This window comes from Melanotaenia boesemani, chromosome 11 (assembly GCF_017639745.1).
Source record: "Melanotaenia boesemani isolate fMelBoe1 chromosome 11, fMelBoe1.pri, whole genome shotgun sequence".
Lineage (NCBI taxonomy): Eukaryota > Metazoa > Chordata > Actinopteri > Atheriniformes > Melanotaeniidae > Melanotaenia > Melanotaenia boesemani.
The window spans coordinates 8,261,449-8,287,137 of record NC_055692.1 but is presented as its reverse complement, the minus strand read 5'-3'; the positions used below and the strand labels follow the sequence as shown (position 1 = coordinate 8,287,137).

The 25,689-nt window shown below is 38.4% G+C and overlaps 2 protein-coding genes across 2 annotated transcripts; both read right to left on the bottom strand.

The window, feature by feature from the left end:
* Positions 1–5,588: 5,588 nt before the first annotated feature.
* paip1 (poly(A) binding protein interacting protein 1) lies at positions 5,589–13,189 on the bottom strand. Its single transcript, XM_042000354.1, has 11 exons — positions 12,788–13,189; positions 11,690–11,841; positions 11,268–11,465; positions 11,026–11,138; positions 10,694–10,805; positions 10,047–10,172; positions 9,845–9,951; positions 9,449–9,566; positions 9,278–9,332; positions 7,637–7,715; positions 5,589–6,729 (listed from the first exon to the last, which is right to left on the bottom strand). The coding sequence occupies exons 1-11, from the start codon at positions 12,972–12,974 to the stop codon at positions 6,642–6,644; spliced, it is 1,335 nt and encodes a 444-aa protein (XP_041856288.1). The 5' UTR covers positions 12,975–13,189; the 3' UTR covers positions 5,589–6,641.
* A 3,403-nt stretch (positions 13,190–16,592) lies between these two features.
* Positions 16,593–25,114, bottom strand: fgf10b (fibroblast growth factor 10b). The gene is made up of 4 exons (XM_041999838.1): positions 25,064–25,114; positions 22,832–24,084; positions 18,187–18,290; positions 16,593–17,883 (listed from the first exon to the last, which is right to left on the bottom strand). The coding sequence occupies exons 2-4, from the start codon at positions 23,289–23,291 to the stop codon at positions 17,692–17,694; spliced, it is 756 nt and encodes a 251-aa protein (XP_041855772.1). The 5' UTR covers positions 23,292–24,084; positions 25,064–25,114; the 3' UTR covers positions 16,593–17,691.
* Between the last annotated feature and the right edge of the window lie 575 nt (positions 25,115–25,689).

Sequence of the window (25,689 nt, the reverse complement as noted above, 5' to 3'; positions counted from 1 at the left end):
AGTGACTAATGGTTATGGTAACAGCTCTATATTTGGAAATCAAAATATTTAAACAAAGCCCAAACAATAGAATCCTTATCATGAGATATTATGTAACACAAACCAAAAGCCTCTTAGTCTCTTTCCTTGACTGGAAACCAATTAATGATGTAAGATCTTTCATTCAGGAAAGCCACTGTGGCAAAAGAGTAAATAGAAAGTTAACTTTCAATTAGTGCCACCATTCCTAAACAATTTGGAAAGAATTTGATCTGGCTTTTGTTGCTCAACAAAGAGAATTACTGTACAAAATTAAATTTGTCTGGTGAGCAAACAACTCATCATTTCAGTGCTTCTAGTAAATAGTCTCTTCACAGATCAGACGCTAACAGCAGTTGTGGCATGTCTTGATGGCTTTTGAGGAAGTTGGAGAAAATAACCCTCATGACATCATCTTGGCTTCATATTTTTAACAGAAAGGCTTCATTGTAAACTGGGGTTGTGGAATTTAAAGGATGCGAGCATTTGAGAAGCAAGGAGGGTCAAATGAAGGATTTTGGTTGGATTATGGGAGATGTGGGAAAGACACACAACAGATATCAAACCTTTAGAAATGAGTTCTTTTGTAACTGGGATCACTTGTTTGATCATAATGCTTTTCCTTCCCTTTGTTATCCTGAAGGAGGAACCAAACCTAGATGGTATTTTATTTAAAATGCTTTTTCTAAATTGCTATCACCAAATCTGCCTCTTGTTAGCTACCAAACTTTAATTGGCTGCAATATTATAGTATTAGTCATTGGAAATTATGTGTTATTGCTGTTGTTTTCCAAAAAAGCTGACACATAATTGCAAACCTTGCTTTTCATTAAAAGTCTGCTGGAAAACTGCTGGGAGCCAGAATTAGGAACACTTGTTTTTTTATGATTCAAATTACTGGATTGAACTCTCTTGGTATCAGAAAGTAGACAAGTTTATTCCTTTATTATCCAACAAATTAAATATAACTTGTTCTACTCTGTCATTTCTAACAAACTCTTCTGCCATGAGAGAATTCCAGGGTAATGGTTAGTGTCCTGTCTGAGTCCTGTGAAGTGATAATAACAAAGAACAGGCCACATCAATCTTAAATTACAATTAAACATATCTAAACAAAAATCATTTCATGTTACAAATCTAAAATGTATTCAAAGCATTCACTCAGCCTTCAGTCTGGAAAAAATCTAGCAGTTGTGAAGTAAATCTACAGATATTAGACAAGAATCCTTGTAGTGTTCTCAACATACTGTCACTTATTTACATATTATCCTGGCGCAACTTGGAGACTGGACCTGTAAATGATCCATTCCCCTGTTAAAAAACACTTGCAGACGTAGGCCTCAGACTCAAAGCCCTTATTTAATTCAGCTGAAGTCTTTTCTACCTCATCTGTTTGTATAGTTCTGACTCACATGTAAGTCATCGGCTGAGCTGGACAACCTTGAGTATTCAAATTGACCAAGTTCAGTCAATTTCAGGAGGTGTGTGGAAGTGATAAATAGATCCTGGAAAGGGCTTGGTTTCTGTTTTGATAGCTGTGCTGATGAGGCTTGAATTGAGAAATATGGTAATCAGACAACAGGACATTTCTACATTCCCCCTATTTGTATATTATTTTACTAACAGCAGTGCTTAAAGTTTCAGACAGCCTTCTTACATCATGTAAAACAATCGGAGGAAGAATCTTGAAACAGCTGAGAGTGTGGTGGAGGTTCCTGTGGACCATATAAGGCACTGTGGGCATGTTATCAAAAAATCTCCTATGAGAAGGGTTATGAATCACAATTGGACAGGATGTTTATACTTGTGACATCACAGGCCAATCTTTAATTAATTAATTGTTTTACTGCATGGTAAAAGTGAAAATATACTTCAATTCTAGGGTTTTATGCAGCATGTCTTAATATTTAAAAACACATGAAAGATTATGCTGGCATTATGAATTACTGTAGAGACATAAAAAAGGAATGAAATATCTGTAAAATAAATCATCATACTGTATGGTGATTTACTTTAGTCATTTCTTTCCTTTTCTCCATTTCCTTTAGTCATTTTCATGACGTTGCATTAAAAAAAATATAATTACGCATAAAACACCAGGTCAATTAACATAAAAAATAAACACACAGTAGTTAAGAAAGCTCTAAACAAACCTCTTGTCTTTCTGGAATATGTCACAACAGACAGAAAGAAATATATTACTGGTTTACAAAGGCATGAATATACACACACAGGAACACACTCACAGAGGTGTGGGTGACTGGATTGTAGTGCAGTGCTAATCCCTCTTTCACACCCATCTGCTGACCAATGGGAATCTCCAGGCCTGGTTTGCATTGTGAGCCAGAGTCATATCCAGACAGCTCACAGGGGCACACACGTCATTGACTGCGCACAGACATGATGGTGCAGTGATGTGAATGGGTGAAGTTACCATTCTGTCACATGGCCTTTTTTTAAATGTGTAGTGTTAAATTATCCTTCATTATGTGCAGCTTAGCTGGAAACTAGTGGTTTACAGATAAGATATCAGTAGCGTGCCAAGTGCTTTCTCAACAGCTGACACATATATATGGCTCTCACTCAAACATCCTTTCCAAAGAAATTAGTTTTGTTCCTGTTTTCTTATGTTAAAAAAGAACACATATATGAAATGTACAGTAAAACGGTATGCATCACTCTGTGGTCTGGATAAGCTCCACAGTTGCATGTTGGCAGTAAATTAGATGCAGACATGTGGTTTCCAGTTCTACAGAGTAAACTGTAACAACTGGCAGATGTGAACAATTAACTTTAGTGGAAGCTATTCTGCTCTGAAGTTCAGTGGATCAATGTGGTAAAAACAAAAACATATTAAAAAATTAACAAAATGACTACAGTATGACATGTATCCCACATTAATGGGTCAACAGAATGTCAATGTACTGATTAAAGAAATCTACACAATATTAAACAGCATAATTTTTTTATTTAATAGTTTTACAAGTTTTATGGTCGATGCCGAGAGGTAGAAAACAAAAGAGCTTCTCTGTTACAGGAAAATATCTGTGGTGTGTTGTTGAGCTTTAAGGAATGCCATCATAGGACTGCTTATTATTTTCCTCTCAGCTAAAGCAACCACTGAGAATCTTCAAGGCCATTCCAAGCATGCATTACAACTTTCCGACCATGAGCCAATAAAGAGGCAGAGCCCTGCATTCTTTTTTTGTTACACAAAACAAATTGCGTAATGTTAATAAGACACAGAGGTGGCAAGTTCAGCAGACTTGACACCAGGGGGTTTTACTCTTTATGTTTGGACTCCTCTTAACCACATAAACAGGAAAAAAATGCTTTAAGTAAACTCAGAGTTGCTTTAGTTGATGTCTTTTTTCCACAGAGAACAAAGTGAGTTCCTTATAATTCCTCTTTCAAAAATAACCTATAACCTGTAAATAAGTTTTCTGCAGTTATTTTCATCCCACTGGGTAAAATCCTTCAATTTGTTTTTTATTCCAAATTTTATTAAAAAATAAAATGTCAGTGACAGATAAATATAAGGGGCAGCACCTCTGGGCTTCTGGGGCCCTGGACCCTTTGCTCGGGCTGCCCTGGATGGCCGGTCCCTGGCGAAGCTGGTGGCTGTCAATCTTGGTCCACTGGGGCCTGTGCCCCAAGACCTCTCTTTACACCAGCACCAACTCATTTAATTCTGTCCATAAAACATTATTCTTAGGTCAACTCAGTCTCTGATTAAGGGTCCTACCACACATGAAATCATAAATATATATGAATATGAACAGTACCTACCTATTCTTTATGCCCAAACTTTTGACCACATAAAGTACCTGAGAAAAATGTAGTTCAATCACTGCTCACCAGCCACTTTAATGGAACCTGCTCAATTGTTCGTTAGCACAAACAGCTTATCAGCTAATCACATGGTAGCAACCCGATGCTTTCAGTCATGCAGACATGGTCAAGACAACTTTGTGAAGTTTAAACTGAGCATCAAAATGGGGAATTAAAGAGATGTAAGTGACTTTCAATGTGGCGCGTTGTTGGTGCCAGACTGGTTGAGCCATGTTTGTCAGAAACAGCTGAACTTCTGGGATTTTCATGCACAACCAACTCTAAGGTTTACAGAGAAGGGTCTGAAAACAAAAACAAACATGAGCAACAGTTATCTGCTTTATTGATATGAGAGAAGAATGGGCAGACTGGTTGGAGATGATAGATGGGCAACAGGAACTCAAATAGCCACTGGTTACAAATAATGTATGCAGGAGGCCATCTTTAAAACACATCAAACCTTTATGCAGATAAGCTACATCTACATCTACAGCAGCAGAAGAACACAACAAGTGCCACTGTCAGCTCAGAACAGGAAAGTGAGGTTGTGATTTGAACAAACTCACTTAGTTGGACAATAGATGATCGGAAAAGTGTTTGATAAGTCTCCATTTCAGCTGCCGCATTCAGATGGTAGGTCAGAATTTGGTGTACACAACATGAAAGCATGGACTGATCCTGCCTTGCATCACCACTTCTGACTGGTGGTGGTAGTGTAATGGTGTGCAGCACATTTTGAGTCCTTGGTATCAATTGAGCTTGACGGTACGCCACACCCTGCCTCAGTATTGTTGCTGACCACGTCCATTCCTTTATGACCACAGTGTACCATCATCAAATGGCTACCTCCAGTAGGGTAATGCACCATTGCACAAAGCTCAAATGATCACAAGCTGATCTTAAACTGTACTCCAATGGCCCCACAGTCATCAGATTTCCATCCAATAGAGCACCTTTGGGATGTGGTGGAACAGGAGATTCTTATTATAGATCTCCAGTAACTGTATAACATTATCATGTCAATATAGAGCTCAATATCTGAGGATTGTTTTCAACACCTTTTTGAATCTATGCCACAAAAAATGAAGGCAGTTCTGAAAGCAAAAGGGGGTCCAACCTGGTGCTAGCAAGGTGCACCATATAAATTGAGCAGTGATTGTAGGTTTCATAGTTGTTATTGTTAGAATTGACTTTATGCCTAACAGTTTATATTTCTGAAACCTAGAAACTAAAACATTTTCAACAGCAAACTGCACATAAAGGAACATTTACTACAAATTCTCTTGAACAGGACATTCATTTTTTATATCATGACTAGTGACAGCATATGATGCAGCCACATATGGATTGAGAGGATCAGATTTAACATTGATAAAAAAAAAGTGTACTAATTTGTGTGGACAGCCCTGCACACACACACAGTTACCAGTTGATGGCAGAGTTTGTTCAGGAAACAAATCAAGTCTGGTTTTGTGGTGTCTTTAGTTCAGAGCAGACAAGACAACTAAGAGTCTGCTGTTTGCTTGACTAATGACTGATGAGAAATACCACACACTGACAGATTTGTGTAAATAGAAATGCAATTCCAGATCTAAATAGTATATAAACCTGGCATTAAGTTAGACTACTACCATTTGCACATCCACAAAAAAAGAAATGGCTTCAAATTTTACTGTACCGTAAAAGATATAGCTCATTGGATATCTCTGAACACAGGAAAAGGGCTCAAAAAAGCAATCTCACATTATAAAGAATTTATTACAGGCAAACAATACTATAAATAATATTTACAAACTATAAAACAACATTCCTTTTAATGAGATCTGTGGATTGCTGGTAAACTGTCTTTCAATCTTGGGATAAACAATGAATCTGTTTTGCAGCTGAGCTACGTCACCCTGACCAACAGGAAGTGTATATCTGGAAAAACAAGAAAGAATAAAAAAAACTATTCATGAAATTTATTGTATTTTGACAAACTGCATTGTCAGAATTTTGGATCATTTAAAATTCTAGCTTTATAGGCCAGATTGCACACACAAAAGCAAAACAAAAAAAGTTCTGCCTGAATTCACTTTTCATTTTGCGAATGAATTAAATTATTTGTACAAATTTATTATAAAATGTTTTAACTGCACAACTGTTCACAGAGATCCTGAACCCACCAGAGTGAACTTCATCCAGGCAAAAGCCTTAGTTATTGTCTTTTATATGGTCAACATGGCATGAAGTCAGTGTCACAATAGTGATGAGGGCTACACTGTATTTGTAGAGTATGTAGATTATGTAGTATTACAACCTTCGCACCTATCTACAGTGCACTGTACATAACATTGACACTTCTTCAAGACTTTGATTTCTTTGTGTGAGGGGTATTTGTTACTGTCTAAAAAAATTATGCACATATTTGATTAAACAAACCTGTCTTCCAGAAAGTAACTAGAAAATCCACAGCACACCATTTCCCTCTTTACATTTCTTTTAGGCATAAAAGAAAAAAAGTTTCAGGAAGAAATCCAAAACAAAAAGCTTCCCTGTCAGAAAAAAACATTAAAAAAGAAAAGCTGAAAATTTTGAACAGTTTTCCAACTGATTGTCCCATTTTCTAATTAACACTGACAAAAAAAAACGTGTCAGAAGTGCAACAATGAACAGTTCTTTGTTAGAAGGCTTGTTTGCAGTGAAAGTTTCAGCCTATCCAAAGCTAGTTTCCTTTGCTTTTCAACATTCCAGCAAGATGAGTGGGAAAACTATAATATATGCCCGTTGAGTTGCACAGATGTTCACTCATGTCATTGCTGTCGTTTTCTCTCTGATTCTAAACAAAAATTCTCAAACGCTTCCTCCATCTCGGGCTCCATCTCATCCTCGAAGTCGTACCTGTGAACACAACACAATGGGTCACATTAAGACAAAATACTTCTTTTCTTCCAGACATTTTTCAGAAGTGTGTTTTTTGATGGTTTGTGCAGCCTAAAACATGTGGATATACTTGCCATTGGAGCAGACACACAAAAAGCACAAGCTCACAGACACACACACACACACAGCCCAGAGGGGGTGGACAGGAGTTAAGCCCCCTTTCACACCCAACTGCTGACTAAACTGAATCTGAGGCTCTTGTCAGCCCTGTTGCATTGTGGGCCACTCAAACACATTTGCCAAGCTCAGGGGCCCACAGGTCAGAGGCTGTCATGTGACATGTCTGGTGAGGTTACCATCCGACCATGTGACCAACGATATGTCAGCATGATGGCACTGTCAGGTTGTGCTCTACATTATACTATGAAGTAATTATTAGCCCATATAATCATTGCAACAGAAAGCCTGAATGAACTGATTTTCTTTTTGTTTACAGAAATGTTTAGCTTTTGCATCATTCTGAAAAACCTAAATAGATTGCAAATGCTTCTAAAAGTCAATGAAAATAGCTTCCATCCAGAAAAGATCATGTTTTTAGAGCAATTTTTTTCAGGAACAAAGAACCTAAAATCATTCTGCACATCACGATGGCTCAGATGTACAGACAATGTGGGTGCTGAATTTGCTAACCTCAACTAATGACAGGTACAAACATTAGTGTAGCTGCCAGTAAAGTGTTGCAAAATATGAACAGTGAATTATATAACCAGATGTGATACATTTGTTTTAAAATAATGATCTGGTATGAATATTTTAAGTGTTAAAAGAGACATACTAATAAATTAACTAGACAAGTAGCTGGCTGTGAACAAAGAAGCACTGAATTTAAGGTATATGCCATCATTTCATATCTACGAGTACTTACTCTTCATTTCCATTTTCTCCATAAATATCATGGAAATAGTCTTGTCTCTCCAGGAGCTCTTGGTATTTTTCAGCATATTCTGTGAAAACAAAAACTTTCATTCAGGCACAACAGGGCCTTGAACATGGACACATTTCCATTAAATAATTGTTTTTCCAGCAGATAAGAGAACTGCAGAGAAGCACCAGGATGAGTCAATGCTTATAACAATGACAAGTTATAATATAGTTATAGTAACATCATTGTTTTAACTGAGTTATAACAATTATTTGCATCTAAAAACAATACAAAAGAATATTATTAAAATGTATTCATAATAATGATGTTAAAAATGCCTTAATTAAAGCTATTGTTGTAGCTGGTAAAATATAAGTTTCTCTTCTCTGTTGCATCTGTATGTGTAACAACAGGCACAGCATAGATCAGGGCTACTCAGTTCGGTCCTACGAGGGCCACAATCCAGCAGGTTTTCCATGTATTCCTGCACCAACACACCTGAGTCAAATTAGGTGGCTCTAACAGCCAATCAGGTTCTACACAATAACTCATTAATTGGTACAAATACATGGAAGGAGTACATGGAAAACCTGCTGGATTGCGGCCCTCGTAGGACTGAATTGAGTAGCCCTGGCATAGATGGTCCCAAGGTTGTGTCTACTATTTTACTGTAAGAGCAATAAAAAAAACTTACAAAAACAAACCGGTCTATAAATAACAGAAATATAAAAAGACGCAGATGTAGATCCCAGATGTGACAGACAGACAGACAGACAGACAGACAACTTTATTTATCCCCGAAGGGAAATTGCGTTGTTACAGTAGTCCAGTGTCATACGTGGCATAAACTATGAATAAAAAATAGAAGTAAAATAAACAATATAAGTAAAGTGGAATAGAAGTAGAAATAAAATAAAGATAGAAATCCAGAGTGGAATAAAATTAGAAATAAATAAAATATGAATACAGAGTGGATTGGCAGATAAAGTGCAGTGGCAGTAATAATGAAACTAGCTATCAGATATTAATATGTCAATATGACTATGTAAATAAAGGATGTGTGAAAATATCTGAAATATCTAAAAATGAGAAGGGTGGAAAAGATAAAAGACTATAAACTACATTTCAGCCAGAGCACCACAAGCTTCTTTTGTACCAGGTACACCACAAAATAAATTATTAGGAAGGAAGGAAGGAAGGAAGGAAGGAAGGAAGGAAGGAAGGAATGACCTGAAGCCCAGCGAAAACATTCATTATTAGGAGTAATAACATTCATTTTTTACGTCTCATTTAGGTTAGCTAGCTTCATGTCAAACTTTAAAAATCACATTGTTTAAAACAGTCAGACAACAGCTTGTACAAATGAAAAAACAAGCACATTTCCCCAAATTAAAACTGTGCATGATTGATATTAACACGCCAATTTTGAATCTTCTGCTTTTAAATTATTCAAACATAAATATAAAGAAATAAAATAATTAAGGTGCAGTGCCAATGCCTTTTGAAAGTGATTTGAAAGAAAAACCAGAGCATTTTCATTATCACCCAGATAAGCCTTTGTCTTTATTTTTATGCATAATTTATGCAAAAGGAACCTTATAATTTAGCAGTTTCTAACATGTGTTTTGTTACATGTGGACTCACCTGGGTCTGCTGCTGTAAAAGGTGTACCATCTTCAGTGTAGAATGTCGGCTCATTCTGAGGAAACAAAGTGTGTGTATTATGAAAACACACATACACAGAAAGATGTTGAACAGGACATAAAATACAATACAATAAAACTATACAATAAGGAGTCTGATACAGATACTGACCATGAAATAGTTAGGGTCATTTTCTGGTGTGGCGTTACTGGCTGCAGCAGCAGCACGGACTCTGCCCCAGTCGCTGGATCTCAGCTCCACTAGTTTCAGGAGCGTCTGTTTCACATTTCTTAGAAGAAAAAGCAAGTTAATTCTAGGAGCGGGCTGACTTTTAATGGATGACATGTTTTGTTTTAATATTGTATTTGCTGAAATCCTAAAACTTTGCTATTGGGCGGATCTCAGTTTTGTTTTAGTTCTTTAGAAAACTCTTATACTAAAAAAGGATTAATTTGTATAAATTTTAAGAAAAGAATGTTTCAAATCTTTCTAATGATTGATGACCATCTTCATTAATAATAATAATAATAATAATATTGTTTTTTGCAACTGGAGACTAAGACATACCTGCTGCAGGTAGCATCTAACAGAACAGTTTCTATTCTTTGAATCAGTCCTTCCATGTGCTGTTTTCCACTCTTTTTCCATTCATCATCCAGGACAGATCCTGTCATCTGTAAATACAAAAACATTCTCATTTCCTCCCTGAAAGCCATTTCCACAGCAAAACTTAACAAAATCTGCAAATAAACAAAGTGAATTTTGACACCTTAAGCAGTTTGACAGCACACATGAGATTTTCATCCACAGGATTGGAGAGCAGACTGTCTAATAGGTCTTTCAGACCAGTGAGGAGGATATCTGCTCTGTTTGGAAGACCTTTCCCACTCTTTATCTACAAAAAGAGAATTGATAACAGCCATAACCAATAACCAACCAACCACAGCCAATAACAGTCTATTATGAAACAAAATATATATATAACAAGGCAGCTGAAATCAGGCATTGTGGACAAATGAGAGAACATTTTACTTTCAAAGCTACAGCTGTTGATGCAAAACCCTGTTCTATTTTAAACAGTTACTGGTATCAAATAAATAAATAAATACAGAATAAAAGACATTTTTGCTGACACATTACTCAGTTTTAAGATTTGATATGTTGTCTTTTGTACCATTTGGAATTAAAAACTATTTTTAACTGGTTTGCCGATTAATGAATTTTATCTTTACATTTCACACTGCATCCCACCTCTTTGGGAAATTGAGTTGAATTTTCCTTCTAAATAAATGGAAAAGTAGGATGCTAGTAATGCTAAAAGGAAATTACAAATGCAGTAAAAGGGCAACTTTGTAATGACAATCCTGGTTAAAACTGGAAAATTACATACACTGGGAAACAAGGGCAGTGTCTTACCTCCAGATGCAGGTAGAGCTCTCCCAGAAACAGCACAAAGGAGTGGAATTTCTTTTGAGTCTCTGAGTCCCCTTTAACAGCTACATCCCTTTGTTCATACTCTTTTCGGCATCTAAAGAAATAATAAAAAAAAAACTTTATTAAAAGGTCATTTCACAATGACATTTTCATCCTAACCCTTTTATTACCGTTTTGACTGATTGTGTAAATATTGCTTCTTCTAATAGTACTTCTGTATATGTACATGTTTATAGTACCATTCGTCCTAAGATTTTGTCTTAGTCTGATTTAAACATGCACCAAGTTTTAGCTGAAAATGGAATTAAGATTACCTTTGCAAGAGCAGCTGACGAAAGTTGCCACTTGGTGGGCTTACAGCGAGATGATGAGACAAATAGTTACAAAGCCTGGCACCAGTGTAAGAGAAGTTTGGAATGGCAGTAGACTGCAATGAAAACCAAACTTTACCAGCTGGACACCTGATATAATTATGTTTGATCACATCTATTCAGAGATACTCAAATAAAATCAAGGGGTTGCATTTAGAAAAGTATGGTAAAAGCATAAATCATACCTTTGTGTAGATCAGTTCCACCAGTTCGTGCAACAACTCCTCAGTGGTAACCCACGAGTTGAGCATGGCAGCTATATATTCAACATCAGACTCAAAGGATCCTGGGGAGGAGCTCAGGTGACCGAGGAAGTCTGTGACCATGTCAGCCAATGTTGGTTCACTGTAATAGCCTTCACTGTCGTCATAATAAGTGGGGTCCTGTAAGAAATCCCAATAAAAATAAAAATAAAACTAAACCAAGAAATGCAGAGGACTATGCTGAGGACTATAAAATGACATGTCCAAACAATACTTCTGGAAGTAATGGTGGATGAGCTAGTGGTGCAATTCCTTATTCTATCCATCAAAAGAATCAATACATACTATTACTATAATATGCTGGTATACTGCCTGGATACTGAAAATGTAAAAAATAATCTTACTTCATATGGGTTAAATCCAGATGGGACAAACTCTGGAGCACTGGCTGAAAGTTTTGATGACTTGACCAAAGCATCCCCATCATTACTCTCTTTGGAGGTACAGGCACTGTTGGTAGTCACACTTTGTTGGGGTTTACTTTGGTTTTGACAACCTAGAATAAAAAAGATGTTTTCAGGCTGATACATGTGACACTAAATGAGTATGATTTTATTCATATCAGCTAATAATTCCTCTAAACACAAACAAATAAAAAGAAAATCACTGAATAGTTAGTTACAATTTTTTAAAGACAGCAATTTCCAACAGACTTTACTCAAAACAGTTTTTGAAGTCTACACTCAGTCAAAAGTCAAGTATGTATGGGAGCTGGATAATTGGTGAATTGGCCTAAAATACAATGCAAAACTCACACTCATATTAGAACATATTTTTATAGCCAAGAAAAGGCACATTCCAGTCTAATAGACTGGAAGGATCCATTCATTCTATCCATAAACCAGCATTTATTGACTGACTGCAGTTTCACCGTTTTCAATCCGTTCTATTATATAGTAATAATATAGTAAGCTTTTGTGAGACTTCTCAGGAAAGTTTAAGAAACCATGTGGTATTAAAAAAAATATGTAGTCTTCAGGTGGTGTAAACATTGGATTTAGGTATCTTTGTGTCATTCTTTATTTGCTCCGCCTTGCTACATTAAATTTACGTTAACTTAGCCACGGTTTAGCGGATGTTAGCTTCACAGAGAGGTTTTAGCTGAGTGACCTTACTCTAGGCACATAAATAAATGATACATGAGCAGGAGCTTTTTTGGGGGGGTGCTGAGTTGACTCAGATGAAATGACAGCGCAATAAGCACACGTCGTAAATGGAATCGACAGCTATAATTATTGACATTTAGCAACTAGCTAGCTAATAACATCTCCATATATAGGTTCAATGAGTGACGAATTGAAGAATTGTGAACCTGGGGGAATTTTACCCCTTTGAATCCAGACTAAGACCAATTTGGCCCCGAGTGACCCCGTCAACCAACGACGTCTTGACACAAGCGAATCTGAAAGTAGCTAGCGACCTTAGCTCAGTTAGCTCCCTACCTCCAACAACAGTGCCTGTGTTGCTCTCAGCAAAAGGCTGTGATGTTCGCGGCTGTCTCAGAGGTTCCCTTTGGTTGAAAAATTTGCTTGAGGAGTCACTTTCTTCCGCGTTACCCAAAAACCCTGGTTCTGCTGAAAAATTACGGGCTCGCCCTGCCCCCGGAGCTCGGTCAAAATGCTCAGCCATGACTGCTTGTTGTCAGCCTAAACTCTCAAAACAGCATCTGAGTAGTGAAGAAAATATGCCGTTCCCTAACCTCTTTCTTTTGCGTCGCGGCAAGAATTTACGTGTTATTATAACAACACACACCCTATCTCTCTTTCACTATTGCCCTTTATTCCGCAATCACTTGGTATCACAGAATACAACGCCACATAACTTTCTGGGCTACTTCCTTTAACAACAAACTTGCTGCCGTTGATTATCTGTAATATTTGATGCAAGAAAAAAAAATTGTCTCCCTCTAGTGGCATGGAGTGGAAATTCAACAAGCGCCAGCTAAATTAATCATTTCATTTCACTCCACAGCATTCAGAGGAAAATATAATATATATATATATATAATATAAATATAGGATTATTTTAGGATGATATAACACAAATTTAAAATATATCTGATAGTAAATACAATTCAGTACTTTAACACAATATACATAACATAATATATGATATGATAGTCGTTGTGACTGCTTACTTCTGCAACACTGGATACTTGAATGCCCATATAGTTTATGAAAATTTCACACACACACACACACACACACACACACACACACACACACACACACACACACACACACACACACACACACACACACACACACATATATGTATGTATATATCACCTTTTATAAAGTCATGCAACCCTCTCAGAAGTGCTTCTCTACTCAGCTCACGCAGTAGCTGCCCACTACAAACATGTGCTGCACCAGACATCTCAGTGTAAGTATTCATTAGTTCTTTTAGCCTCTAGGCATTTTCCACTTGCTACCCAAGCTGGATCACATTATGCCACAGAGAATTCCCGAGCCAGAAATTCAGAGACCTACTTTGATAAAAGATTACTGCACCTATTTTGTGTTATTGCTGTTTTCCCCCCATGCCAGTATCTTGGAGAGAGTTCAAACACTTGCAAGTCTTGGGAATGCAGAAGATGACAAATGACTAGGATTTGTGTGTGTATGTGTGTGTATGCATGGGTCTGGGGTCAACAGTGTAGGTTATCCCTCACTATTTATTGACTGCATCATTATCTGCACATACACAGCTGTTTTCAGAAAAGTTGGTACTCAGGGTAAAACTGAATTAAAATCAGAATGCAATGATTTGCAAACCATAAAAAACCAAAGATAATACATGAAATGTTATAACTGTGAAATTTGATTATATTCTGGAAACTGTATGCTTATTTTAAATTTGAGGTCAACAAGATGTTTTAAAAAGTTGGGATCAGAGCATGTGTAGCACTGTTTTGCATCACTTTTTGGAAACTAAACAACTAACTGCTGTTTTTTTTAAAGAAGGATCACACATACACCCTCCTCTTCTTTTCACATTGCACTAAATGTTTTAGATGCCAGTTCTAGACTCCAGGCAGGGTACTTTAGCAGTTTCCCTCTTTGCCGACAGATCCATGCTGTAGTAATGTGAGCCAAATGTTTTGGCATTGTCTTATTGGAATAAGCAAGGCTTTACCCTAAAAAGACATGGCAGCATATGTTGCCCATAAACCTTAATACTGTGCATCTTGCAGAAATGCAAGTTAATGCACCTCCATACCACCAGAGATTCTGGATTTTGAGATCACCACTTACAACAATGTGGGTGTTCCCCTTCTTCTACATGTCAGAAGATACACCATCCACGATTTGCTAAACTTCACATCTTTATTTGTTGGATCATATGTTTGTGTTTTCAGGGGTCAAATCTAATTTCTGTTTCCTGAGTCAGAACTAAACACGGAGAGGCAGTGTTTATCTTTTATGCTCATCACATCAAATCAAATCAAATTTTATTTATAAAACATTTTTCATGCAAAAGGCAAAACAAAGTGCTTTACATGATAAAAAAAAAGCAATTCATGCATATTAAAAATAAAACAAGCATTTACACACATCAAAATAGATAACATAGTATTAAATAAACATGTGGAACAAACTCCCAGAAAACTACAGGTCTGTTGAAATTCACATCAGTTTTAAATCAGGGTTAAAAACTGTTATATTTGCTGCCTTTTGTCAAAACAACTGTTCTCACATTGGAGCTTTTATTTCTTGCATTTTATCTATTTTGTTTTAGCTTCATTTAATTTCTTTTATTTCTTTTTAAAGTTGGTTTTTAATGCACTTTTTAATGCTCCCTATACCCCACTGTAATGCTTTTAATGTTTTATGAGAAGCACTTTTGACTTGTCTTGTACATGAAATGTCCTATACAAATAAACTTGCCTTGCCTTTTCCTTTTTCTCTCTCACAAGGTGAACATTTAACTTTGGTATTTGTGGATGCAGCAACAAACTGTTAACTGAGTAAGTGTTTCAGAGCTCATACAGTGATTTCTACCACCCAGCTGTGTCTGTTTTCTTGCACACATGTCTTTCTTTCACAGAGTGAACACCCTAACGACATGTGTCATCTTTTTGGTCAAAGAAGAGCATCTAAATTAATAAGTTATTTAGAAATTTAATCCTGGGATGAGCTTCCTAAGCTCTCATTTTAGGTATGATATGAAGGTCTATTCAGGACACTGTTTTTAGTCTGGCTTCAGAGGTACACTACATGTTGTATAATTAAATTTGACAGGAGAGAAGACATCATAGACAGTTTTGGGAATTTGCAGGGATGGTCTTTGTAAGGAAATATTTACAGATACTATGCTACTGTGCTAATTGCTGTATTGTGATTGCTTTTGTTTTCACGCCTTTCTGTCTAGGGTCAAAAACACAGGCCAACTTAGAAAATTCTAAAACTGAAGATCACATTAATTGCTTCCTGCAGTTTTTCTTGCGGCTCTCTGTCTTCCTCTGCTCTTCCAATTTTTCCTGCCTGTCCAGAGATAGATACTCTAAAAGGCAGGATAAGAGAACATGAGGCCCGGAAGCCTGTGGTGTTAATGTCCCCCCACCCACTGTCTTTTGATCTGCCATCAAGACAGCTGTCATTGATTAGTGTGTTTGTAGATGATTACTGAGGGAAGTGTGTGGTCAGACGCAGGTCATTTCTCTCCCTCATTCACAGTTTCTTTCCTCACATATATTCAGATCGTCCATGACCCTCCACAAAGACATTTGCAACAGTTATGCCAGAGCTGTTTATATTTTTTCCAAGTTTTATCAGGAAGTTCTTAATCGTAACATCTATCTTTACAAAGAAATCACTCCTACAATCAGGGAATGTTGCAGCTCCCACAGGGATGGGGTGATATTAGGAAATGATGTCAGCATCTGCAGGTCATACCGGGGAAGTTGCCTCCCTCCCATTTTGTTGTGGTTTGTTCCCCGTTTGTTTTGGGTACTAATCATTAGTGCAATGGTTCCCACATGGAATATCTGGCTAAGCATTAATGGTTGCTTTTTGTCCCTCCCTACCTCAGAGAGTCAGATAAGAATAGACCTGCCATGACCTGAACATTTGCCAGAGGTTTTCAGTCCATGTGCTAAAACTTTCCATTTTTCCTGTAGTTCTCTCAGTCTTTGGTATGCAAAGAAGAAGAAAAAGGACCCACTGTGTTGCAGAAGAGAAAATTATGATTTTATTTTCACATGATAGAGATCCTATAAAACGTAGAATGCAAAGGAATGCGGGTGTTCTTTCCAGTTAAATATCTCACAAAATAAATAAATCATTACAATTCAGTCAAAACACAGTGGTTAAGTATCAAACATTTGCTTAAAAGGTATGCTTTCCTCTAATATTTAAGGTTGTCATGATAGTCTTATTGTTCATTTCCTTCAGCTTAGTCATCCCTTTATGCATCTCACTGGAGAATTTTGCTTGCAGAGAACACCTTTAGATACTTCTACAGTTCTTTAGCTGGATTAGTATCTTCTGTGTTGTCCTTTCACTCGTACTCCAGCTATGGGCTCAAATAGACTCATAAATATTTATCTTGTAAAATCAATGCTCACAAATTTCTCCAGAGGTTTTACTTGTAAATGACACTTTCTCACCCTGTGGAATAAATCTGTCTGGGAGATTCAGGTTTCCATGTGTGAAGAAGAGATTTGTTAGTCACACAAGACATTAAGGATATAGAAGTGCTTTTGTGAGCATTTGTTCACAGATACAAAGCAGAAAACTGTGTATAAAAATCAGAGCACAAAGTTCCCACACTACATGTGACTCTGAGGTTACATGTGTAAATTATGAGCCTGTCTTTTATGGGATGCCACCAGTGCTTCTTTGACACAGGTGGGTTGTAATTGATGATGTGTAAATGAAAGGTAACCATTCAGTTTAATATGTGATGAGTTCTGTTACTACTCTAAGTCTAAAGAAGTTGTACAAGTGTATCTTTTGAAGTTGAGGGGTGCTAAATAATCACTTTAAGGACCTCTGGAGTAGTGGACAACAACAAAACCACATGACATTGATTGATATACAAGCTCAAAAGTTCAGTGAGTTTTATTTGAGCCCATATCCAACTGCAAACTGTTTGGCACAGTAGTAAAAGGATAAACTTTGCATTTGGTGCCCATTAAAAACGCAGCTCATCTTCTCTCACCTGATGAAATCCACAATCTCAGTCAAAGTAGAGACCTTGAGTTTGTGACAGTGTTAGTGCCTTTTATTTTAAAATAAGAGATTTCCAAACGCATGTCTTTATTTTCACGGCTGCTCAGTATTGAAAACCTCTCTGTCCAGTGCTGTATCTGTCTGTTCCTGCTCCAAGTGGGCACCCAGGGTCACACCATGATTGGAAGGAAGTGGGTGGCCATGTTCTTCCTGCGGGTTTTCTTTCCTCTCATCGGCTTCCCATGAACATTTAGACCCACAAACATCTGCCGCTTCTTGTTCTTCCACTCAGCTGATGCATAAGTGTTGTAGCCATTCTCCTCAATACGCTCCTTCAGTTTGCAGTCGACGCCAAACTCTCTCTGGGAAAACAGCAGGTATCATGTTTCAGTGTTATAGCCCCAAAATGTAAGGTTAAGGCAAACTACAGATCATTTGCTTGTGCAGCTGTATTGTGGTTCTTGTGTAGAAATTAATGTACGTCTTGGTGCGAATTTACAAAAGAGGTTGACATGTGTGTCGACCTCTTTTTGGCTGCTTATGGTTCAGAGTTGATCCAGTAGCTAGAGAAGTAAAGATAAAAAATGCCTAAGATAATGTCAGAAGAATCTAGCACTATCTTTCTTTTTGGAGCATCCAGTTTGACCTCTGACTTGGATACTGACCGCTCCGTACAGCTCTCCTTTCCTGCTGATAGCCAGATAGTAGTTGCTGTTTAGACCTTTGATGGCCACCACTCCCACTTCCACTGATGTGATTTCCAGAATACCTAGAATTCAACAAAAATAATGTTAAATCAGTGTGTATCAATATTCAAAATAAGCCTGTTATTTGTGTTAACAATAATTAAATCTCATTGCAGTGATTTTAGAATGAAATAAAAATAATTCAAAGAAGAATTTATTGGCATCTGTAAGAGTATAATGACTAGCAACACATTTACATGGAGGAATGTGTGGGAATTCGTTGTAAGGTTGCAATTATTCTAAAGCACATTTATCATTTCTGTGATATTATAAAGTTCCTTTACAGCCTACACCTGTGTAACAGATTCCAGCTGCACAGGTCATTTTGTTGGAAAATTAATAGGTGGATTCCACAGAGGTTGTTTATATTCTGTTTGGTATTTAGGCTTCCAAGTCCTTATACAAATAATTCAGGTTTCTCATAGGCTATTAGGGGGGTTAATTTATGCCTCAGTTAACAAGCGCGTGTTTTTCCTGCAGACAGCTATGGTTATTTGTGTGGTCTTAGTACCAGAGGTCAGAGAGATATAACTTCCTAATGTGTCCTTTGACCACAGAACCCACTTGTCTAGTCTTTTGCTGGTGTGTGTTTGTAAGTGAACCCTGCTGGTTCCCATGACATGTTTGATTTCATGCCGCCCTCCCTGACTTCCTTTCCCCACTTCCTGTGAGCTGTCGTTATTTTATCTCGATAAGCACGCATGTGTATGCACACACACACTGCCGCATGGGGGCGTGAACTCCAGAGAGTCAACGACATCCTTTGATCAGATCTGCAGCCTCTTCTGTGTCTGATGACTGTTTATGTAGCACCCTGCTCTACTGTCAGCCCCGCTTTCCAGTGACTGGGGGGCCTCTGAGGCTGGTGGCCTTGCACATGAAGTGGACAGTGGAAGATGCAGGTGTGCCCCCAAACAGACAATCCCCCTCTTAAATATACAGAAGCCTCTCCCTCGTCCCTGAGGTCTTGACTGTATCAATTTCTAGTTCAAACAGTGGCACCTCGGGGCAGTGCAGTCTGAAGCTGCAAGGCGGTGGTGGGGACTGTGACACAACGGTCATTGAAGATCTGAGAGGAGTTGGTTTCTGTAAGGGATCATATGTCAGGTATGGAGTGAGGATGTAAGACAATCTATGGCAGTCTCTGGCTGCTTTGTAAACATGGGAGGGATGAAAGGAGGGAGAACAGAGGAGGACAGAGGAGCCATGACAGTGAGACTGGGGGTGGAGTGAGGATTAGAAAGGCTGTAATGATCACTGATCAAAGTCAGCCACCGGAGGCAGGGGCGAGACAGGTTGTATATACACACATGCATGCGCTTTAATGCACATGCACATGCACACAGATGCAGACATATACTTGTAGCAGGTGAATGTGCACTTGCACATAACTTGCAACCTGGCTGTGAAACTAAAAAATCTCCTGTCACCATTCTCGGCTGAATGGCTTGATTCTCAGAGTGACACACAACAGGAGAGTAACGAGATTATGGCTGTGCAAATAGGAAAACGACAGAACAAAAACACATGCACTGTATTTAGCTTTCCCCAGATTACAACCTAGAATGTGACAACAGCACTTTTTACTACAAACATTTTATAGACCCCACATGTAAAATATTGCCTTAAGTGAGCCACCTTTGCTCAACTGTTTATGTGGAGACAGCAGTTGTTTTTCTCCCTTAATCTTTTTCTTTTATTATTATTATTATTATTATTGCATGCTGGTTGCTTTTTCCTAATGCGTGGTGTTGTTGAAATGCTCTGTTTGGAGTTACAACAGCAAATGGTGTGTTGATTGTGGAATGGACGAACATGATGCCAATGAGAATTAAAGGTGGTTTTTCCACAGTGTGATGCCAAAAAGGCATGTGCTTTGCAGCTTGTGGCATTATTGTTTCTTACTCTTTCTTGGGCTCCAGCCTACAAAGATAAGCGCAGATGTAGTAAGAATGTGAAATCTGACTGTTTCCATTGTAATGTGTGTGTAAAACCGGAAGTAACACAGTAACACTTGAGAAGGACCACACTGAGTATATTTATATAGAAGGGAGATCCAGCCAGAAAAGCAAAACATCTCTCTCCTCTGACCTGCATAAGAGCACCATCTGTTTTGTCTCCCCACTTAAAAGGCCACAGCTCTGATTAAAGAAGTTGAATGTGAACAGGGATGAACATTCACACAAGTAACCATATATGCTCTTCTTAAACCATGTTCAGAAGTGTCTTTTATTTACATGGCCTGTAAGCCATGAATATATCACCACACACACTCACACACACACACACACACACACACACACACACACACACACACACGCTGTTACCGCCAGGTAACAGCCTGAGTCTTATTTGACAATATTTCACACGTCACTCTGAGCTGCTAGTCGTCAATAAATTTGAAAGAACTCAGCTGTGAATCATAGATATTTTAATTATGCACTTAGGCCATGGAGATAGCTACTTTAGCTGACTTTAAGATTTTTTTTTTCTTTCTGCCTCTCTAACCTCAGCACAGGCCCCTGGCAAGCTGGAAAGCCATGTGGGACAGTTTTACACTGGCATCCCCATAAATCTGTGGGAGGCTGGATACTGGCTCTGAAACAGACAGTCAGCCGGGTCTTTTCAGGGCCACATGCAGCACCCAAAACTAAATCCAGTATATTTTGCACAGCTCTTAATCAGAGAATAATAAATACATTAATCAATTTATAAAAAAGAAATCAAATTTCCCATGCAATGTCCAAATCAGCAAAAGGCAGGTCGTTTTCCCGCCACTGCAGAAAAACTCAATACTTTGTCACTTTAAGGGACCATCAGAGGGTCTACAAAGGACGTCAGTTCTGGGATCATGTCTAGCCCCAGGGGCCAGAGCAAAGACTGAAGCTGCCGTTGTGTAGTATCCTTTACCGTGTGAACCTGATATGAGGGCACATAATCCACACACAGTGTCCCCAGACCCCCCTAGGACACAGCTTTTTGATGGCACCACCATTGATACTGAAGATGCACAGCTTTGATGTGGCCACAATGATGTTCAACCATGTCATTCATGAACTTGTACCTCTAGAGAATCTCCCTTTCACCTCCTTCATCAATGCTCAGTCCACTGCAAATTCTAACTGACATTTGAAAATGGCAACAGAGTCGTTAAACTATTCATTTTTGAGTCATTAAAAAGAAGATGGAGAAGTAAATCATCTTTCAAACATACACAAAATCACAAATTTACTGTTTCAATTAACTTAGTCAGACTTCCTTACACCACTGCACTTTTACGATGTAAAAGAAATTACTGAGAAAGGTAGTACTAAAGACGTCACTTTGTATTATGGTCAGGAAATAAAGCTGCTCCTATCATGACCTTGTCAAAACAAACATCTCTCCTGACATTCTGCCTCCTCATGCCATTTCTCTCAAGTCACTTTGATTGAATGTGTGGTTTGGCTCTCCCAAGAGGGGCATTAAAATGTCCATTTACACTTACTCTGGGGTTTTAGAGCAGACAGAATGAGGTAGACAGGAAGCATGCGACAGTAGAGCAGAGATACATAAATATATGCATGTGTGAGGAGTATGTAAGCATGTGACAGTGTTGGCTACTATATGATCACACACCCACTGAAGCATGTGAGTGCCTGGTGGCTGAGAGGCACACACACGTAGCTCGGTGGAGACGGATCGAGACAAATGAGAATGATATTTTACTGACTGATACGCTGAAACAAACAACATGTAATGACTTTAAAGACACACTTCTTTGAGAGAAAAAGTCAAACAAATGTCTGATCCATGACTGAGGGTATGCAATTTGCTTGCTGGCTAGTAGAATTTGAGTGGGAGAGTGAGAGGGAAACAGAAACAGAGCTGCAAAAAGAGGCCTAAAAGCATCAATGAGACTGACATTCATATCCTCCCCCTGTCCCAGCCCTGTTCCTCTGTGGCTGTTATCAACGCTGTTTACCCTGGGCTGTGAAGACTGTCTGATAATGGCCAAGTTATCTCCTCCTGCTCCTTTTAAAACCGTCTCAGAGCTACCATCATTGTGCTGAGTGTTTGGACAGGAGAGATATCAGTGAGATGTCTGGTTTAAAACAAAAACACAACTCAAGTTGGGAATGCTTCCTCTAAACACCCAACCATTGGGGTGTCCTTGAGTTTTTTCTATTAAATCTATAACAATTCATTTTTATAAGCCAAATGTATAAATTTGTGTTGCTGCTAAGTAACATTTTTCATTGAGATTTATTACTTTTTAAAAGTAAGTTCCCCTGATTTCTTAAATTACAAACAAGCATGTTTAAAATGAATCCATGTTTTGTGTTTTTTGTTATGTGGGATTTACTGAGGTTAGAAGAAGGAGAAAAGTTTAGATTGATGAGTTTAAAAAGTTTGAGTTCACTTTGAAATTTTAAAAACTTAAAATTAACAGTCAAGTCTTATTACTAATGTGAACTGAGTATGGTCAGTGTTAACTGTTAGAGCCGCCACAGATCATCTCTAGAATCTGATTTCCTCCTCTTCATCAACTTTTACACATTTCTCTAATCAAAGAGCTACTTACTGAATGGGTCATCCTTGCACTTGGTTCCATTAACTTTTCCATTCTTATCGATCCTCAGGAAAAACTTCTGGAAAGAGAACAGCTTTCTCCTCCGTATGTCCCCCTGAAGGTGGTTGTAGCTGCGCACATGCCTTCCCTGTGGTCCTCCAGTCCGACCCTGGGGGCCCCCAGTGGCCTCGGGTGTTGAAATCAGTTCAGAATCTGAATTGTTCAGAGGGACCCAGAGGTTTTTCGGATTTGTGGACCTCTGCCTGTCTCTGCGGAGTTGATGGCAGGCAGTCTCGGGTAAGGACAAGGAGAAAAGCACCAAGGTAAGCAGTATAGGAAAAGACAATGAGGAAAGCAGTGTTGATGACCTTTGTCCAAAACTGGCCTCAGAGCCAGAACGAGCTCCTAACCAAGTCCTGGAGCAGAACGAGGCAAAGGCAGCCTTACTCCCTACAGCAGCCCATCTGATCATGGTAGTGTGCTGTGAGGAGGACTGGAGGCAGCCTCAGAGCCTGGGACATGCTGCTGGGGGCGAGGATACACTGGGAGGGCAGGAAGGAAAGCCCTCCACAGTCCAGACTGGATGAAATGGTCCCCCTGCAGGGTCTAAAGTATTCAGTACCTGCATGAAATTTTAAGATTTGCCTCCGACTTATTTTTTCCTTGTTTTACCTGTTCACACGTCTGTGCGTTTAAAGCTGGTAGTTCTTTTCTTCAAAGGCTGATTATGAGAACGTCTTCAGTCAAAGACTAAATTTATTTACTTTAACAAACCTGTTTGTCTTTTTTCTTTACAGTTTCTAACTTTTTTCTATTGTTTTTAATCATCTAAATTATTAGCCCTGGCTGCTCCAAAAGGACTCCTTGTATTTCCAAGCAATGTAAGGAAAAGAAGAAAAAACAATTGTCCAAGAAAATATACTTCTTGATATGCTTAGTAGAAAAATTTTTAACTCCAGTGAAGTAAAAAATGGTTTACCATCTACCTGTCAGAAAGCTATACTCCACATGTGCTCAAAAGCGTTTTCAGATTTTACTCTGAGGAAAAAAACAGGATTCAAGACTTAAATAGGAATGTTGCTCAGTCCAGGCGCATGTCAGACAATCCATCTGTCCTCTCCAGTTGTGCTGCTCTTCTTGTTTTTTCCTCATTTCTCTTCCTCTTCTCTAAATGACTCCACCTTCATACAGCAACAACGTCTGGGGAGGTCTCAGGTTTGAGTCAGCGCTGTTCGTGTCCCTTCTTTGATTTGAGAATTTTTCACCTGCAGAGTGATCACAGAAAATGACTGTGAGTTGTATGTAGCTGTGTGGGGCTGCTAATAGTTACTTGATCCCTCCTTCCTTTACTCAACTTCCCCTCTCACATATGGGAGCAAGTACAGCTTTGTGTGTGTGTGTGTGTGTGTGTGGGTGGGTGTGTGTCTACACACAAGGAAATCTAACTTATGAGAGTGGGTGAGAAGTGATAGCGTGGTTTATCTTTGTAGATGCTGCAGGGCAGGAAGGAGCAGTCTGATAGTGAATTATTTGCCCCTTCAGCTACTGCTTGAGCTGGTGATTGTTTTATTCTTTTATTCAAATAATGATTTGACCTGCAAATGTTTGCAAAAAATGGGGTCTAGTTTTATTTTTGCTCTACATATGTCATGTTCAGTTTTTGCTATGTGGTAAATGTGTGTATATCTGTGTGAGGGAGATAAGAATTACAAATAGAAATAGACTCATTAAGACATGATTATCCCAAAAAGTGTCTGTCCGCCTGTATCTCAACAGATAAAAGTCATATTAAGTTACCATTCCTGGTTTAAGTCTGGATGCTGTCTTATCATCATCATCTTGCAATGGCCTCTCTTTTTCCCTTGAGCCATTTTACCGTAGTGTGTTATCTCTCCTGCTATGTTGTAATGCAATGAAGCTCTCCAGGTTCACTCACCAGACCTCTGCCTTCCTTTAGGATTCAGGTGTCTGAGTGGCCGTCAGCCAATGAGATTCTCTTACAAATTTACTCCTCAAGGCAAAGTAGGCACATGTTTAGTCAATATTGGATGCTCACTAAACATCAGTATATGAAGTGAATGTGCAAAATTCTATATTTCAAGGTTCATTAGCAATCTGGACCGTGTAGAAACATTGTTATCAATCCAGTGAAATGCACAAAACCTACCATGAGTAGTCTTATCTACCACCTTGCTTAATGTCAACATCTGCCTCGGTCCCTGCTTTCCTTTCTTTAAGTCTTACTTTTCAGTTCCCTCTTCAATGTCTGTCAACGATCTACAGCCAGAGCAGAAGCCTGGTCTAAACTCTGCATGGCTTTATCTGAGGATGCAAACAAAACAGTCTTATCAGCTCTTCCTTTGGAGTGTCCCTTCCTACTGTGATAACCTGAATGTGAAGAGGACACAATGCTGGGAAGGGTAGCCACCATCTTTATTGATCAGTGATACAAGAATAATTGTGAGTAACAGTTTTGTACATTTTATTTAAAAAAGAGAAAAAAATTACTTCAACCTAATATCATGACATAATGTCATTTTTAGTCTTTATGCTATTAATACATTTGTAAAAAAGAAAGAAAAAAATTCTGGTACATGCAGTATCAGGTTCAAACACATTTTTTCAACCTCATTTCACTGATGTATGTGTATTTTTTGGGCATGAAACTGAACTATCTGAAGCTCTTTGTGCCCAACAGGGAGTGTAACATCACAATGATACTTAAACTGACAGCTAAGAACACCTTTATAATATAGGCATATGTCTCAGATACTGTAGGGTTTAAGAGACAGAACAGAAAACTGTGCACATACACCTTTAGGCCTTCTAAGTGCTCATTCCATTAAGGCCGTACAGTCCTGTGTAGGTGC